At 45.9% G+C, this 17,115-nt stretch overlaps 1 protein-coding gene across 1 annotated transcript in view; it reads left to right on the top strand.

Annotated features, from left to right (window-relative positions):
- The window catches only part of LOC132821379 (unconventional myosin-VIIa-like), a 140,813-nt gene that overhangs the window by 53,982 nt on the left and 69,716 nt on the right, over nucleotides 1–17,115 (top strand). The window contains exons 21-24 of the mRNA XM_060833960.1: nucleotides 3,655–3,873; nucleotides 5,562–5,669; nucleotides 9,802–9,987; nucleotides 16,075–16,281. Of these exons, the coding sequence (XP_060689943.1) occupies nucleotides 3,655–3,873; nucleotides 5,562–5,669; nucleotides 9,802–9,987; nucleotides 16,075–16,281 (720 nt within the window). The remainder of the gene's footprint in view (nucleotides 1–3,654; nucleotides 3,874–5,561; nucleotides 5,670–9,801; nucleotides 9,988–16,074; nucleotides 16,282–17,115) is intronic.

The raw sequence follows: 17,115 nt of genomic DNA, 5'->3' as shown, positions 1-17,115 counted from the left end.
GAGTTTAATTCAGATAAATGTGAGGTGCAGTATCTTGGAAAGGCAAAGCAGGGCAGGACTTATGCACTTAATGGTAAGGTCCTTGGGAGTGTTGCTGAACAAAGAGACCTTGGAGTGCAAGTTGATTGTTCCTGGAAACTGGAGTCACAGGTAGATAGGATAGTGAAGAAGGCATTTGGTACACCATAGAATCCCTTTGGTGTGGAAACAGGCCATTTGGCCCAACAAGTCCACACTGACCCTCCAAAGAGTATTCCATCAAGACCAATTCTCTTTACCCTATAACCCTATGACTAATGCACCTAGCCTGCACGTCCCAGAACACAATGGGGAATTGAGCATGGCCAATCCACCTAACCTGCACATCTTTGGACTGAGGGAGGAAACCAGAGCACTCAGAGGAAACCCACACAGACATGGTGAGAACGTGCAAACTCCACATAGACAGTTACCTGAGGCTGGAATAGAACCCAGCTCCCAGGTGCTATGACACAACAGTGCTAACCATTGTACTGCCCCTTGGTATGCTTGTCTTTACTGGTCAGTGCATTGAGTACTGGAGTTGGGAGGTCATGTACAAGACATTGGTTTGACCACTTTTGGAATATTGCGTGCAATTCTGGTCTCCTTCCTAATGGAAGGATGTTGTGAAATGTGAAAGTGTCAGAAAAGATTTACAAGGATGTTGCCAGGGTTGGAGGATCTGAGCTACAGGGAGAGGCTGAACAGGCTGGGGCTGTTTTCCCTGGAGCGTCGGAGGCTGAGGCGTGACCTTATAGAGGTTTATAAAATCATAACGGGCATGGATAGGGTAAACAGACAAAGTTTTTTCCCTGGGGTTGGGGAGTTTAAAACCAAACTGCATATGTTTAAGGTGAGAGGAGAAATATTTTAAAGGGACAATAAAAGGGACTAAGGGAGGACCTTTTCCCCCAGAGGGTGGTGCTAGTGTGGAATGAGCTGCCAGAGGAAATGGTAGAGGCTGGTACAATTACAGCATTTAAAAGGTAGCTGGATGGGTATGTGAATAGGAAGGGTTAGAGTAATATGGATCAAATACTGGCAAATGGGATTAGATTAGGTTGGGATATCTGGTTGGTATGGACGAGTTGGACTGAAGGATCTGTTTCTGTCCTATACATTTCTATGACTCTATAACTCTGTCTTAAATGTGCAATTCTCTATTCTGAGATTATAACTCCTGGTGCTGGACTCTCCCACAAGGACAAACAACCTTTCTACTCGTCAAGCCCCTTAAGGATTTTGTATGTTTCAATAAGGCTGCCTCTCAACCTTCTGAACTCTAATGTATCCAGTATACTCAATGTGTCCTCATAACACTGACCCTCCATACTTTCTCTGCACTGCCTCCAATGCAGTCTATGTTTCCTTAAATAAGGGGCCCCAAAATGTTCACAGTATTCCAGATAAGTACAGTTTTCTTGGAACCTCCCTATTTTTATACTCCATTCCCTTTGAAATAAAGGCCAGTATTCCATTTGCCTGCCTTATAACCTGATTAGCATGTATGCTATCCTTTTGTGATTTGTTGTGGTTAAATTCGGTGGCTCAGTGGTTAGCACTGCTGCTTCACAATGCCAGGGAGCATGGTTGGATTCCAGCCACAGGTGACTGTCTGTCTGTGAGAAACTTGCAATTTCTTCCCGAGTCTGCATGCATTTCCTCTGAATGTTCTCCCACGCTCAAAAGATGTGCTGGTTTGGATTGGCAATGCTAAATTTCCCATACTGTCCAGGGATATGCAAACTAGGGTTAACGATGGGAAATACAGGGATGGAGTGGATCTGAGTGGGATTGGTATGGGCTGAATGGCCTGCTTCCATACTGTAGGGATTCTAGGAAATCACTCTGTTCTGTAGCTTTCCGCAGTCCTTCACTGCTTAAATAATATTCAGCTCCTCTATTCTTCCTGTCAAAGTGCAGAATCTCAAATTTCCCCAGTTGCTGAGAGTTTACTCATTTAGTTCTTGAACTTTCTCAGATGACTGTCCAATTTTCCCTTGAAAGCCCCAGTTAAATCTCTCAGGCAGCTCATTCTAGGTCCCAAGCGTTTGATGTGCGAAAATTATTTTTCTCAATTCCCTTTTGCTTTTGTTTTTTAGTGAGGTATTTAAATCTGTGCCCTGTCATTCAGAATCCTCCCATTTCATCTGAAGACGGGTCACTGGATCTGAAACGTTAATTCTGATTTCTCTCCACAGATGCTGCCTGACTTGCTGTGATTTTCCAGCAATTTCTGTTTATGTTTTTGAAACTAATGGGTCTGTGGAACAGTAGGTTTCATGCTGGATTAATAGAAGACTATGACAAGAAAATGGAAGGGGGAACCTGTTCACTGCTTAATACTGAGGGAGAGTTTTGAGCACTTGAGCTAAATCTCTCCTCATGTGTCAGATTTTGTTTGATCACAGCCCTGAGGCCTTGCAATGTTACTGTATGATGCTATATAAATGCAGGGTAATGTTTATTTCGACTTCTGTGGAGAGTGTTGGCAGTGAGATTAGTTTGAAATGTGTTGCTGGAAAAGCGCAGCAGGTCAGGCAGCATCCAAGGAACAGGAAATTCGATGTTTCGGGAATCTGATGAAGGGCTTATGACCGAAACGTCGAATTTCTTGTTTCTTGGATGCTGCCTGACCTGCTGAGCTTTTCCAGCAACACATTTTCAGCTCTGATCTCCAGCATCTGCAGTCCTCACTTTCTCCAGTGCGATTAGTTTTCCTATCAAGGTATGGCGTTAGTTTGGGATTTATAAAGGGTTATAGGGAGAGTGTGAGGTAATGGATTAGTTTGGGATTTATAAAGGGTTATAGGGAGAGTGTGGGGTAGTGGGATTAGTTTAGGATTTATATAGGGCTATAGGGAGAGTGTGGGGTAGTGGGATTAGTTTAGGATTTATATAGGGCTATAGGGAGAGTGTGGGGTAGTGGGATTAGTTTAGGATTTATAAAGGGTTATAGGGAGAGTGTGGGGTAGTGGGATTAGTTTAGGATTTATATAGGGCTATAGGGAGAGTGTGGGGTAGTGGGATTAGTTTAGGATTTATATAGGGCTAAAGGGAGAGTGTGGGGTAGTGGGATTAGTTTGGGATTTATATAGGGCTATAGGGAGAGTGTGGGGTAGTGGGATTAGTTTGGGATTTATATAGGGCTATAGGGAGAGTGTGGGGTAGTGGGATTAGTTTGGGATTTATATAGGGCTATAGGGAGACTGTGGGATAGTGGGATTAGTTTGGGATTTATATAGGGCTATAGGGAAACTGTGGGATAGTGGGATTAGTTTAGGATTTATATAGGGCTATAGGGAGAGTGTAGGGTAGTGGGATTAGTTTAGGATTTATATAGGGCTATTGGGAGAGTGTGGGGTAGTGGGATTAGTTTAGGATTTATATAGGGCTATTGGGAGAGTGTGGGGTAGTGGGATTAGTTTAGGATTTATATAGGGCTATAGGGAGAGTGTGGGGTAGTGGGATCAGTTTTGGATGGATACAGGGGTACAGCGAAAGGTTGGGGCAAGGAATGAATGTGGGATTGTAGAAAACAGTTGACAGTTGCTGATTTGCTGAATGATTTTCTTGTTTGCTGGGAAGCTCAGCGATTTGATTCCATTTTGATCACGGTGACTTCTTTCCTAGTTGAGGCAGGGTTTCCAGAGGTTACAGGCTCTATGTCACACCCGGAAAATGGTGAAGGAATATAACGAGACTCGCAGGATAATCATCCTGTTCCAGGCACAATGCCGGGGATACCTGTTACGTCAAAACAACACCAAACAGCTGGCTGCTGTGACCACGATCCAGGCCTACACCAGGGGCATGCTGATTCGAAAGAGCTACCGGAAAAAGAGGAGAGATGTAAGTGTGGGACAGACGCTGTGAACAAAGGCAGAGACCTCCCCTCAGTACAGGCCCTCAAACAGTGTGGCATTCCTTCAGTACTGACCCTCCGACAGTGCAGCACTCCCTCAGTACTGACCCTCCGACAGTGTGGCATTCCTTCAGGACTGACCCTCCGACAGTGCGGCACTCTCTCAGTACTGACCCTCTGACAGTGCAGCACTCCCTCAGGAACTGACCCTCTGACAGTGCAGCGCTCACTCAGTACTGACCCTCTGACAGTGCAGCACTCCCTCAGTACTGACCCCCCGACAGTGCAGTGCTCACTCAGTACTGACCCCACGACAGTGCAGCACTCTCTCAGTACTGACCCTCCTACAGTGCAGCACTCCCTCAGTACTGACCCCACGACAGTGCAGCACTCCCTCAGTACTGACCCTCCAACAGTGCAGCGCTCACTCAGTACTGACCCTCCGACAGTGCAGCACTCCCTCAGTACTGACCCTCTGACAGTGCTGTGCTCACTCAGTACTGACCCTCTGACAGTGCAGCACTCTCTCAGTACTGACCCTCTGACAGTGCGGCACTCCCTCAGTACTGACTCTCTGACAGTGCAACACTCCCTCAGTACTGACCCTCTGACAGTGCAGCACTCCCTCAGTACTGATCCTCTGACAGTGCGGCACTCACTCAGTACTGACCCTCTGACAGTGCAGCACTCTCTCAGTACTGATCCTTCAAAAGTGCAGCACTCACTCAGTAATGACCCTCCGACAGTGCAGCACTCCTTCAGTATTGACCCACCGACAATGCAGCACTCCCTCAGTACTGACCGTCTGACAGTGCGGCACTCCCTCAGTACTGACCCTCCGACAGTGCGGCGCTCCCTCAGTACTGATCCTCTGACAGTGCGGCGCTCCCTCAGTACTGATCCTCTGACAGTGCGGCGCTCCCTCAGTACTGATACTCTGACAGTGTGGTGCTCTGTCAGTACTGACTCCCCGACATAGCAGAGCTCACTCAGTACTGACCCTCTGACTGTGCAGTACTCCCTCAGTACTGACCCTCCGACAGTGCAGTGCTCCCTCAGTACTGACCCTCTGACAGTGCAGCACTCCCTCATCATTGACCCTTCGACAGTGCAGCACTCTCTCAGTACTGACCCTCTGACAGTGCAGCACTGCCGCAGCATTGACCCTCCAACAGTGCTGTGCTCCCTCAGTACTGATAGGGGTGTGGTTTTGGGGGAGGATGTGTGTGTGGAGGGGTAGGTGAGTGATGGGGGAGGGGCTGAAGGAAGGAGGGGTGTGGTTGAGGGAAGGTGACTGAGGGGAATGTTTTGGGCAGTGTGAGTGGGCGAGTGACTGGGGAGGGTGAGTGAGGGGAGTGATTGAGGAGGATGAGTGAGGGAATGACTGGGGAGGGTGAGTAAGGGAGGGTGAGTGTGGGGAATGACTGGGGAGGGTGAGTGAGAGAATGACTGGGGAGGGTGAGTGAGAGAATGACTGGGGAGGGTGAGTGTGGGGAGTGACTGGGGAGGGTGAGTGTGGGGAGTGACTGGGGAGGGTGAGTGAGGGGAGTGATTGGAGGGAGGGTGAGTGTGGGGAGTGATTGGACGATTGTGAGTGAGGGGTATGTTTGGGGGCTGCTGCGGGGTTGAGTTTTCACCACGTGTCTCAGAGCCTCCCCATGCCATCCCTTGGCAGATTCAGAGACGTCTCGAGGCTGAGAAACTCAGTTTTGCCGAGGAACGGCGCCTGGTGAAGGTGGTGGTGCTGGATGTGCCCAGACAGGAGGCTGACAAGAAGAAGTCGGTGAGTGCCTAAGGCTAACCCCACGACCATGTGAAAGGTACTCACTGCACCAGGCCACTCCGGATAACCAGCGGGGCTTCCTGCTGACTCCCTGTCTCTGACAATGAGATCATCACTTCCTTATTGACTGTGTATTCCCGAGTCTGCTCCTCTTGACATCCACCACCATCTTCCTCAGTACCGGGATGTGGGGGTGGTTGATCTTGTCAGGAACAGTGGACAGACTGGTCCTCAAGCCAGCGCTGATCAGAAGAGTGAGGCAAGGTGGTGAGGGAAGTGGTCTGTATTCTAACAGCATGCTTCTCTCCTGTGGGGATAACTAGAATAAGGAGAGTCATACTGTTACAGAGCACGGAAACAGACACTACGGTTCAACTTGTCCACGCCAACCAGATACCCTGAATTTATTTAGTCCCATTTGCCAGCACTTGGCCCATACCCCTCCAAACCCTTCCTATTCATGTACCTGTCCATATGCCTTTTAAATGTCATAATTTTACTAGCCTCGACTACCACTTCATTCCATACATGCAGAAGCCTCTGTGTGAAAAGGTTGCCCCTTAAGTCCCTTTCAAATCTTTTCCCTCTCACCCTAAACCTATGCCCTTTAGTTTTAGACTCACCACACCACCACCCCTCCCCCCCACCCCCCACCCTCCACCCTGGGATAAGACCTTGTCTATTTACCCTACCCATACCCAAAATTTTATAAGCCTGTATAAGGTCACCAGTTGGCCTCTGATGCTCCAGGGAAAACGGTCCCAGTCTATTCAGCCCCTCCCTTTCGCTCAAATCCTCCAACCCTGGCAACATCCTTGTAAATCTTTGCTCAACCCTTTCAAGTTTCACTCTCCTTCCTTTAGGAGGGAGACCAGGATTGCACACAATATTCCAAAAATGGCCGAACCAACGTCCTGTAGAGCCGCAATGTGACCTCCCAACTCCGATACTCAATGCAGTGACCAATAAAGGAAAGCATACCTTCACTATCCTATCAACCTGTTACTCTACTTTCAAGGAGCTATGAACCTGTACTCCAAGATCTCTTTATTCAGTAACATTCCCTCAGACCTGCCTTCCCAGACCTCTCATTTATCTGAATTAAACTCTATCTGCCACTTCTCAGCCCATTGGCCCATCTGGTCCAGATCCTGTTGTAACCTGAGGTAACGCTCTTCACTGTCCACTACACCTCCAATTTTGGTGTCACCTGCAAACTTACTAACTATACCTGCAATACTCATATCCAAATCGTTAATATCAATGATGAAAGGTAGAGGACCCAGCACCGATCCTTGTGGCACTCCACTGGTCACAGGCCTCCAGTCTGAAAAACAACCCTCCACCACCACCCTCTGTCTTCTACCTTTGAGCCAGTTCTGTATTCAAATGGCTAGTTCACCCTGTATTCCATGTGATCTAAATTTGCTAACCAGTCTCCCATAATTTTAAAAATAAGCAGCCTCCCATTTAAAACTGAGACAAAGGAATTTTATTTCTCTGAGGGGTCAAGACTTTTCCCAGAGTGTGTTGGAAATGGGTCAAGGTTGAGTTTGAGAGTGACATGGGAGTCACTGGGTAATGGGGGCACGTAAGAGAGGAGAGTTCAGTTCAGATCAAACATACTTTATTCTATGCTGCACAGGGCTTGAGGGGCTAAATCCTTGATTATAAAACCATAACATAAAGGAGCAGTATTAGACCATTTGGCCCCTTGAGTTTGTTCTGCCATTCGATCATGGCTGATGTTTCTCATCTCCATTCTCCAGCCTTCTTCCCATACCCCTTGATTTCCTGACTGATCAAGAATCTACCTATCTCTGTCTTAAACACACCCGTGACTTGGCCTCCACAGCACTCTGCAGCAATGAGAGATGTACCACCCTCTGGCTGAAGAAACTTCTCCTCATTTCAGTCTCTAAGGGGTGTTCCTTCACCCTGAGCGTGTGCCCTTGGGTCCTAGTCTCTCCTACTGGAAACATTTTCTCCACATGAACTCTATTCAGGTTTCTCAGTATTCTGTACATTTCAATGAGATTGTTTCTCATCCTTCTAAACGCCATGGAGTACAGATCAACCGTTCCTCGTTTGACAAACCCTTCATCCCTGGGATCTTTCTCATGAATCTTCTCTGGACCTCCTTCAAGGCCAGCACATGATTTGTTAAGATTAGATTCCCTACAGTGTGGAAACAGGCCCTTCAGCCCAACCAGTCCGAACAGTAACCCACCCAGACCCATTTCCCTCTGACTAACGCACCTAACACAATGGGCAATTTAGCATGGCCAATCCACCTGACCTGCACTTCTTTGGATTGTGGGAGGAAACCCACGCAGACACAGGGAGAATGTGCAAACTCCATATAGATAGTAGCTCGAGGCAGCAACCAAACCTGGGTCCCTGGTGTTGTGAGGCAGCAGTGCTACCCACTGAGCCATCGTGTCGCCATATCCTTCCACAGATATGGGGCCCAAAACTGCTCTAAATATTCTACACGCTGTCTGACCAGAGCCTGTACAGCCTCAGCAGTACATTTCTAAGCTTTTATTCCAGTCCTTTTGTAATGAATGCAAACATTGTACTCGCCTTTTTTTAAAATTCATTCATGGGGCTGGGCATCGTTGGCAGGGCCCAGCCTTTATTGCCCAAGTTGCCCTTCAGAAAGTGTTGGAATGCTGCCTGGTTGACCTGTTGCAGTCCATGTGCTGTGGGTTGACCCACAATTTCCTTAGGGAGGAAATTCCAAGATTTTGACCCAGTGACAGTGAAGGAACAGTGATACATTTCCAAGTCAGGATGGTGAGTGGCTTGGAGTGGAACTTGCAGAGGGTGGTCTTCCCATGCATCTGCTGTCCCTGTCCTTGTAGATAGAAGTGGTCGCGGGTTTGGAAGGGGCTGTCTGAGGATCTTTGGTGAATTTTTGCAGTGTATCTTGTAGATGGTACACACTGAGTACCGGTGATGGAGCAAGGGAATGTTTTGTTGATGTGGTGCTAATCAAGTGGGCTGCTTTGTCCAGGAAGGTGTCAAGTTTCTTGAGTGTTGGAGTGACACATATCCAGGCAAATGGGGAGTATTCCATCCCACTCCTGACTTGTGCATTGTAGATGGTGGACAGGCTTTGGGGAGTCAGGAGTGAGTTACTGGCTGCAGGTTTCCTAGCCTCGGACCTGATCTCATGGACATATTTTCGCATGGTGATTCCAGTTAAATTTCTGGTCAACAGTAAACCCCCAGGATGTTGATGGTGGGGGGAATTCAGTGATGGTAACACCATTGAATGTTAAGGGGTGGTGGTTAGATTGTCTCTTATTGAAGATGGTCACTGCCGGGCATTGGTCTGGTGTGAATGTGACTTGCCACTTGTCTGCCCAAGCTTGGATATTGTCTAGATCTTGTTGCATTTGAACATTCGTGGTAGTTAATTCTAAGAGGTGCAACTGCCTTCTGAAACAAAGCAACTTTCCTCCCCGCGCTGTGCTGTAGTGCTCAAAGCACAAACTCCAGCTCATCAACTCTGAGCCAGAATTCCTCAAGTGACTGACACTTGATATAGGTGTGGTCAAAACGGGGTCCACCATCTCCCCCATATCACACAGGTATTACACATCACCCAGCCTGGCATCGCTAGTTTATCCACTTAGTTCTTGATTTGATTTAAAAAGTTCCGACTGTTCTTTTAATTTATAACTTGTCAACGTTTGCCCTATTTACCTTCTGAAAATAACACTAATAGATAGTCAAATTAGCATCTATCACCAACCAATGAACGTGAGGTTTTCCTGTGATGTCATTCTGTTGTGTGGGCCCATGATTCTGGCCTTTAATTTATTCTGTTTAAAGCACCTTACAAATTATGAACCAAAAAAGAAGCAAAAAGCGCCTGCTCCCCTCTGTACCAAATTCCCACACTGTCTTCAAATTGCCCGAACAATGTACTTGCTCAGGCTGTGTCACACTCTGGAGGTGATCTCTCCTGGATGACTGTGTGAAGCTCACTCCTCGTTTGACTGTTGTATCGCTACGCTTAGTCAGCCTCCCGGTGTCTGATTGAACGGTTTTATAGTTTTGTTTCCTGTCACGCCTTCATCCATCCTCTTGGTGCTAACTCGAAGCTCTGCTCTTTCTGAAGGACCATCTGGCACGCATGGCCAAACTGGACATGGAGAATGAGAGGCGCCAGAGGGAGGAATACTTGAAGAGGAAGCAGAAGATGAAGACCGAGGACCTTAACGAGCTGGATATAGTGGACAATATCTTCTCGTTTTTGCCCAATGTCCTGGCACATCAGGAAGGCCAGGGGCCTCGGGGCTTCGAGGTAACGTTTACCACCTGGGGGAGGCTGGAATCAGGGTTTGCTCAGTGATGCTGCGCTGTTAGTGCGGGGCATTGACTGAGGAGAACATGGCACCCAGAGACATGGCTTTAGGACAATACTCCAACAGACTGTGTGTTTGTACCAGTCAGATTTTACAATCCATTCACACCAGCTCACTGTCTGTATCACTGGGAGTACTGTCTGTATCACTGGGAGCACCGTCTGTATCACTGGGGACACTATCTATATCACTGGGAACATTGTTTCACTGGGAGCACTAACTGTATCACTGGGAACACTGTCTGTATCACTGGGAACACTGTTTTACTGGGAACACTGTCTGTTTTACTGGGAACATTGTCTGTTTTGCTGGGAGCACTGTCTGTATCACTGGGAGCATTGTATCACTGGGAACACTGTCTGGTTCACTGGGAACACTGTCGGTATCACTGGGAACACTGTCTGTATCACTGGGAACACTGTTTCACTGGTAACACTGTCTGTATCACTGGGAACATTATCTGTATTACTGGGAACACTGTCTTTTTCACTGGGAACACTGTATCACTGGGAACACTGTATCACTGGGAACACTGTTTCACTGGTAACACTGTCTGTATCACTGGGAACATTATCTGTATTACTGGGAACACTGTCTTTTTCACTGGGAGCATTGTATCACTGGGAACATCTGTCTGTTTCACTGGGAACACTGTCTGTATCACTGGGAACACTGTCTGTATCATTGGGAACATTGTCTGTTTCACTGGGAAGACTGTCTGATTCATTGAGATACTGTCCATATCTTTGAGAGTACAATCTATATCATTTCGAAAACTGTCTGTTTTACTGAGAACACTGTTTCACTGGGAACACTCTCTGTAAAACCACAAACACTGTCTATATCACTGGGAACACTTTCTGTTTTACTGAAAACATTGTCTTGTTTCACTGGGAACAATGTCCACTTCACTGGGAATACAGTCTGTTTTACTGGGAACAGTTTATATCGCTGGGAACACTGTCCATATCACAGGCAATAATGTCTGTTTAACCAGGGCATCTATGTTTATCACTTGGGACTATGTGTGTGGGGACTGCAGGGATCTCAACCTGTATCACTGGGATCGCTGTATCTATCATTTAGATCTTCATTTGAGTTTCAGAGATCTCTTTGATGCTATGATCTTTGTCTGTGTCACTGGGTACACTGAATCATTCAAAACATTTTATCACTGGGATAACTATCATTGGGTTCTCTCTTTGTGTCACTTGGATCTTTGTCTGCATATCTGGAATATCTCTTTTGTGCTGGAACCTCTGGGATCTGTTTTCACCGGAATCTCTGTCTGTATCACAGTGATCTCTGTCTGTATCACAGTGATCTCTGTCTGTATCACAGTGATCTCTGTCTGTATCACAGTGATCACTGTCTGTATCACTGTGATCTCTGTCTGTATCACTGTGATTTCTGTATGTATCACTGTGATCTCTGTCTGTATTACTGTGATTTCTGTATGTATCACTGTGATCTCTGTATCACTGAGATCTCTGTCTGTATCACTGTGATCTCTGTCTGTATCACTGTGATTTCTGTATCACTGTGATCTCTGTCTGTATCACTGTGATCTCTGTCTGTATCAATGTGATTTCTGTCTGTATCACTGTGATTTCTGTATGTATCACTGTGATCTCTGTCTGTATTACTGTGATTTCTGTATGTATCACTGTGATCTCTGTATCACTGAGATCTCTGTCTGTATCACTGTGATTTCTGTATGTATCACTGTGATCTCTGTCTGTATCACTGAGATCTCTGTCTGTATCACTGAGATCTCTGTCTGTATCACTGAGATCTCTCTCTGTATCACTGTAAGCTCTGTCTGTATCACTGAGATCTCTGTATCACTGAGATCTCTGTCTGTATCACTGTGATCTCTGTCTGTATCACTGAGATCTCTGTCTGTATCACTATGATCTCTGTCTGTATCACTGAGATCTCTGCCTGTATCACTGAGATCTCTGTCTGTATCACTGAGATCTCTGTCTGTATCACTGAGATCTCTGTCTGTATCACTGAGATCTCTGTCTGTATCACTGAGATCTCTGTCTGTATCACTGAGATCTCTGTCTGTATCACTGAGATCTCTGTCTGTATCACTGAGATCTCTGTATCACTGAGATCTCTGTCTATATCACTGTGATCTCTAGAATCTCTGTCTGTATCACTGAGATCTCTGTCTGTGTCACTGAGATCTCTGTCTGTATCACTATGATCCCTGTCTGTATCACTGAGATCTCTGTCTGTATCACTGAGATCTCTGTCTGTATCACTGAGATCTCTGTCTGTATCACCGAGATCTCTGTCTGTATCACTGTGATCTCTGTATCACTGAGATCTCTGTCTGTATGACTGTGATCTCTGTCTGTATCACAGTGATCTCTGTCTGTATCACTGTGATTTCTGTCTGTATCACTGAGATCTCTGTGTGTATCACTGTGATCTCTGTCTGTATCACTGTGATCTCTGTCTGTATCACTGTGATCTCTGTCTGTATCACTGTGATCTCTGTCTGTATCACTGAGATCTCTGTCTGTATCACTGAGATCTCTGTCTGTATCACTGAGATCTCTGTCTGTATCACTGAGATCTCTGTCTGTATCACTGAGATCTCTGTCTGTATCACTGTGATCTCTCTCTGTCTCACTGTGATCTCTGTCTGTATCACTGTGATCTCTGTCTGTATCACTGTGATTTCTGTCTGTATCACTGTGATCTCTGTCTGTATCACTGTGATCTCTGTCTGTATCACTGTGATCTCTGTATGTATCACTGTGATTTCTGTATGTATCACTGTGATCTCTGTCTGTATCACTGTGATCTCTGTCTGTATCACTGAGATCTCTGTCTGTATCACTGTGATCTCTGTCTGTATCACTGTGATCTCTGTCTGTATCACTGAGATCTCTGTCTGTATCACTGAGATCTCTGTCTGTATCACTGAGATCTCTGTCTGTATCACTGAGATCTCTGTCTGTATCACTGTGATCTCTGTCTGTATCACTGTGATCTCTGTCTGTATCACAGTGATCTCTGTCTGTATCACAGTGATCTCTGTCTGTATCACAGTGATCTCTGTCTGTATCACTGAGATCTCTGTCTGTATCACTGAGATCTCTGTCTGTATCACTGTGATCTCTGTCTGTATCACTGTGATCTCTGTATGTATCACTGAGATCTCTGTCTGTATCACTGTGATCTCTGTCTGTATCACCGAGATCTCTGTCTGTATCACCGAGATCTCTGTCTGTATCACCGAGATCTCTGCCTGTATCACTGTGATTTCTGTATGTATCACTGTGATCTCTGTATGTATCACAGTGATCTCTGTCTGTATCACTGTGATTTCTGTTTGTATCACTGAGATCTCTGTTTGTATCACTGAGATCTCTGTTTGTATCACTGAGATCTCTGTTTGTATCACTGAGATCTCTGTCTGTATCACTGTGATCTCTGTCTGTATCACTGTGATCTCTGTCTGTATCACTGAGATCTCTGTCTGTATCACTATGATCTCTCTCTGTATCACTGTGATTTCTGTCTGTATCACTGTGATCTCTGTCTGTATCACTGAGATCTCTGTCTGTATCACTGAGATCTCTGCCTGTATCACTGTGATCTCTGCCTGTATCACTGTGATCTCTGCCTGTATCACTGTGATCTCTGTCTGTATCACTGTGATCTCTGTCTGTATCACTGTGATCTCTGTCTGTATCACTGAGATCTCTGCCTGTATCACTGTGATCTCTGTCTGTATCACTGTGATCTCTGTCTGTATCACTGTGATTTCTGTCTGTATCACTGTGATCTCTGTCTGTATCACTGTGATTTCTGTCTGTATCACTGTGATCTCTGTCTGTATCACTGATCTCTGTCTATATCCCTGAGATCTCTGTCTGTATCACTGTGATCTCTGTCTGTATCACTGTGATCTCTGTCTGTATCACTGTGATCTCTGCCTGTATCACTGAGATCTCTGCCTGTATCACTGTGATCTCTGTCTGTATCACTGAGATCTCTGCCTGTATCACTGTGATCTCTGTCTGTATCACTGTGATTTCTGTCTGTATCACTGTGATCTCTGTCTGTATCACTGTGATCTCTGTCTGTATCACTGATCTCTGTCTGTATCCCTGAGATCTCTGTCTGTATCACAGTGATCTCTGTCTGTATCACTGAGATCTCTGTCTGTATCACAGTGATCTCTGTCTGTATCACTGTGATCTCTGTCTGTATCACTGTGATCTCAGTCTGTATCACTGTGATCTCAGTCTGTCTCACTGTGATCTCTGTCTGTCTCACTGTGATCTCTGTCTGCATCACTGTGATCTCTGTCTGCATCACTGAGATCTCTGTCTGTATCACTGAGATCTCTGTCTGTATCACTGAGATCTCTGTCTGTATCACTGAGATCTCTGTCTGTATCACTGAGATCTCTGTCTGTATCACAGTGATCTCTGTCTGTATCACTGTGATCTCTGTCTGTATCACTGTGATCTCTGTCTGTATCACTGAGATCTCTGTCTGTATCACTGTGATCTCTGTCTGTATCACTGTGATCTCAGTCTGTCTCACTGTGATCTCAGTCTGTATACTGAGATCTCTGTCTGCATCACTGTGATCTCTGTCTGTATCACTGAGATCTCTGTCTGTATCACTGAGATCTCTGTCTGTATCACTGAGATCTCTGTCTGCATCACTGAGATCTCTGTCTGTATCACTGAGATCTCTGTCTGTATCACTGAGATCTCTGTCTGTATCACTGAGATCTCTGTCTGTATCACTGAGATCTCTGTCTGTATCACAGTGATCTCTGTCTGTATCACTGTGATCTCTGTCTGTATCACTGTGATCTCTGTCTGTATCACTGTGATCTCTGTCTGTATCACTGTGATCTCTGTCTGTATCACTGTGATCTCTGTCTGTATCACTGAGATCTCTGTCTGTATCACTGTGATCTCTGTCTGTATCACTGTGATCTCAGTCTGTCTCACTGTGATCTCTGTCTGTATCACTGTGATCTCTGTCTGTATCACTGTGATCTCAGTCTGTCTCACTGTGATCTCAGTCTGTATACTGAGATCTCTGTCTGCATCACTGTGATCTCTGTCTTTATCACTGAGATCTCTGTCTGTATCACTGAGATCTCTGTCTGTATCACTGAGATCTCTGTATGTATCACTGAGATCTCTGTCTGTATCACCGTGATCTCTGTCTGTATCACCGTGATCTCTGTCTGTATCACTGAGATCTCTGTCTGTATCACCGAGATCTCTGTCTGTATCACTGTGATCTCTGTCTGTATCACTGAGATCTCTGTCTATATCACTGAGATCTCTGTCTGTATCACCGAGATCTCTGTCTGTATCACTGTGATCTCTGTCTGTATCACTGAGATCTCTGTCTATATCACTGTGATCTCTGTCTGTATCACTGTGATCTCTGTCTGTATCACTGTGATCTCTGTCTGTATCACTGAGATCTCTGTCTGTATCACTGATCTCTGTCTGTATCACTGTGATTTCTGTCTGTATCACTGATCTCTGTCTGTATCACTGAGATCTCTGTCTGTATCACTGAGATCTCTGTCTGTAACACTGTGATCTCTGTCTGTATCACTGAGATCTCTGTCTGTATCACTGAGATCTCTGTCTGTATCACTGAGATCTCTGTCTGTATCACTGAGATCTCTGTCTGTATCACTGAGATCTCTGTCTGTATCACTGTGATCTCTGTCTGTATCACTGAGATCTCTGTCTGTATCACTGTGATCTCTAGAATCTCTGTCTGTCTCACTGGAATTCCTGATGAAGGGCTTTTGCCCGAAACATCGATTGTCCTGCCCCTCGGATGCTGCCTGACCTGCCGTACTTCTCCAGCACTTCTCTAATCTTGACTCTGATCTCCAGTATCTGCAGTACCCACTTCTGTCTCACTGTAATCTCTGTCTGTCTCACTGGGAACACTGTATCGACGCTGGCATGAGTGAAATCTCATTATTTTGGATATTTTGCGCTACTTTTCAGGACTTGGAAGTGAGACACGATAAACTGGAGGAGTTTGATTTGGATGATATCTCTGTATCCACGGAGTCTGATGAAGATGATGACCTTGCCCAGTACACTTTCCCAAAATATGCTGCCACATATTTCCAGGGCTCTGCGACACACACTCACATCCAAAGAACTCTCCAGCATCCCCTGCTCTACCATGAAGATGAAGTTGATACTGCGGTAAATGAACTCTTCCCTCTGGGATGTTGGCCCATTGGTTTTAGAGTGACTACATTGTTAAAAGAGTCAATCACAACATTTTGCAATATGTTCGTTCACAGGGCTACTTTGTAGCTTATTCAGGAGCCCTGGTATAAACGAGAATGTTGTGAGAGTGAAAGCTATCCAGATTGAACACAATTCATTGAAATCTTGCATTGGTAGAAAATGGTTTCATAAAGTCAATACTGACAGGCCAATCAGCCTGACCTCAGTTGTTGGTAAGAATTTAGAGCCCGTTATTAATGATCAGATTGTGGAGTAGTAGGAAATGCATTGGAAAGCAGGGCTGAGACAACAACGGGATATCCAAGGAACAGGAGAATCGACGTTTCGGGCATAAGCCCTTCTTCAGGAATGATGACCTGGGGGGTGCAGTGAGAGAGGGACTCACTGAAATCCTTGTAGAGGGAGGAAGAGAGCTTCTTCAAGGAAGGCATCCTTGCAAGAGGATTCGCAGTAGGTTAAAATCTTCGAGGAGAAAGTGAGGACTGCAGATGCTGGAGATCAGAGCTGGAAATGTGTTGCTGGAAAAGTGCAGCAGGTCAGGCAGCATCCAAGGAACAGGAGATTCAACGTTTCGGGCATAAGCCCTTGCGAACGTATTGCAAAATGTTGTGATTGTGATTCCTGAAGAAGGGCTTATGCCCGAAACGTCGATTCTCCTGCTCCTTGGATGTTGCCTGACCTGCTGTGCTTTTCCAGCAACACATTTTCAGCTCTGATCTCCAGCATCTGCAGTCCTCACTTTCTCTTCATCGAGGGGATGTCTTGGTTGACAAATCTGTTAGAATT

Source organism: Hemiscyllium ocellatum, chromosome 13 (genome assembly GCF_020745735.1).
Source record: "Hemiscyllium ocellatum isolate sHemOce1 chromosome 13, sHemOce1.pat.X.cur, whole genome shotgun sequence".
Classification (NCBI taxonomy): domain Eukaryota; kingdom Metazoa; phylum Chordata; class Chondrichthyes; order Orectolobiformes; family Hemiscylliidae; genus Hemiscyllium; species Hemiscyllium ocellatum.
This window is presented reverse-complemented; position numbering and strand designations above follow the sequence as displayed.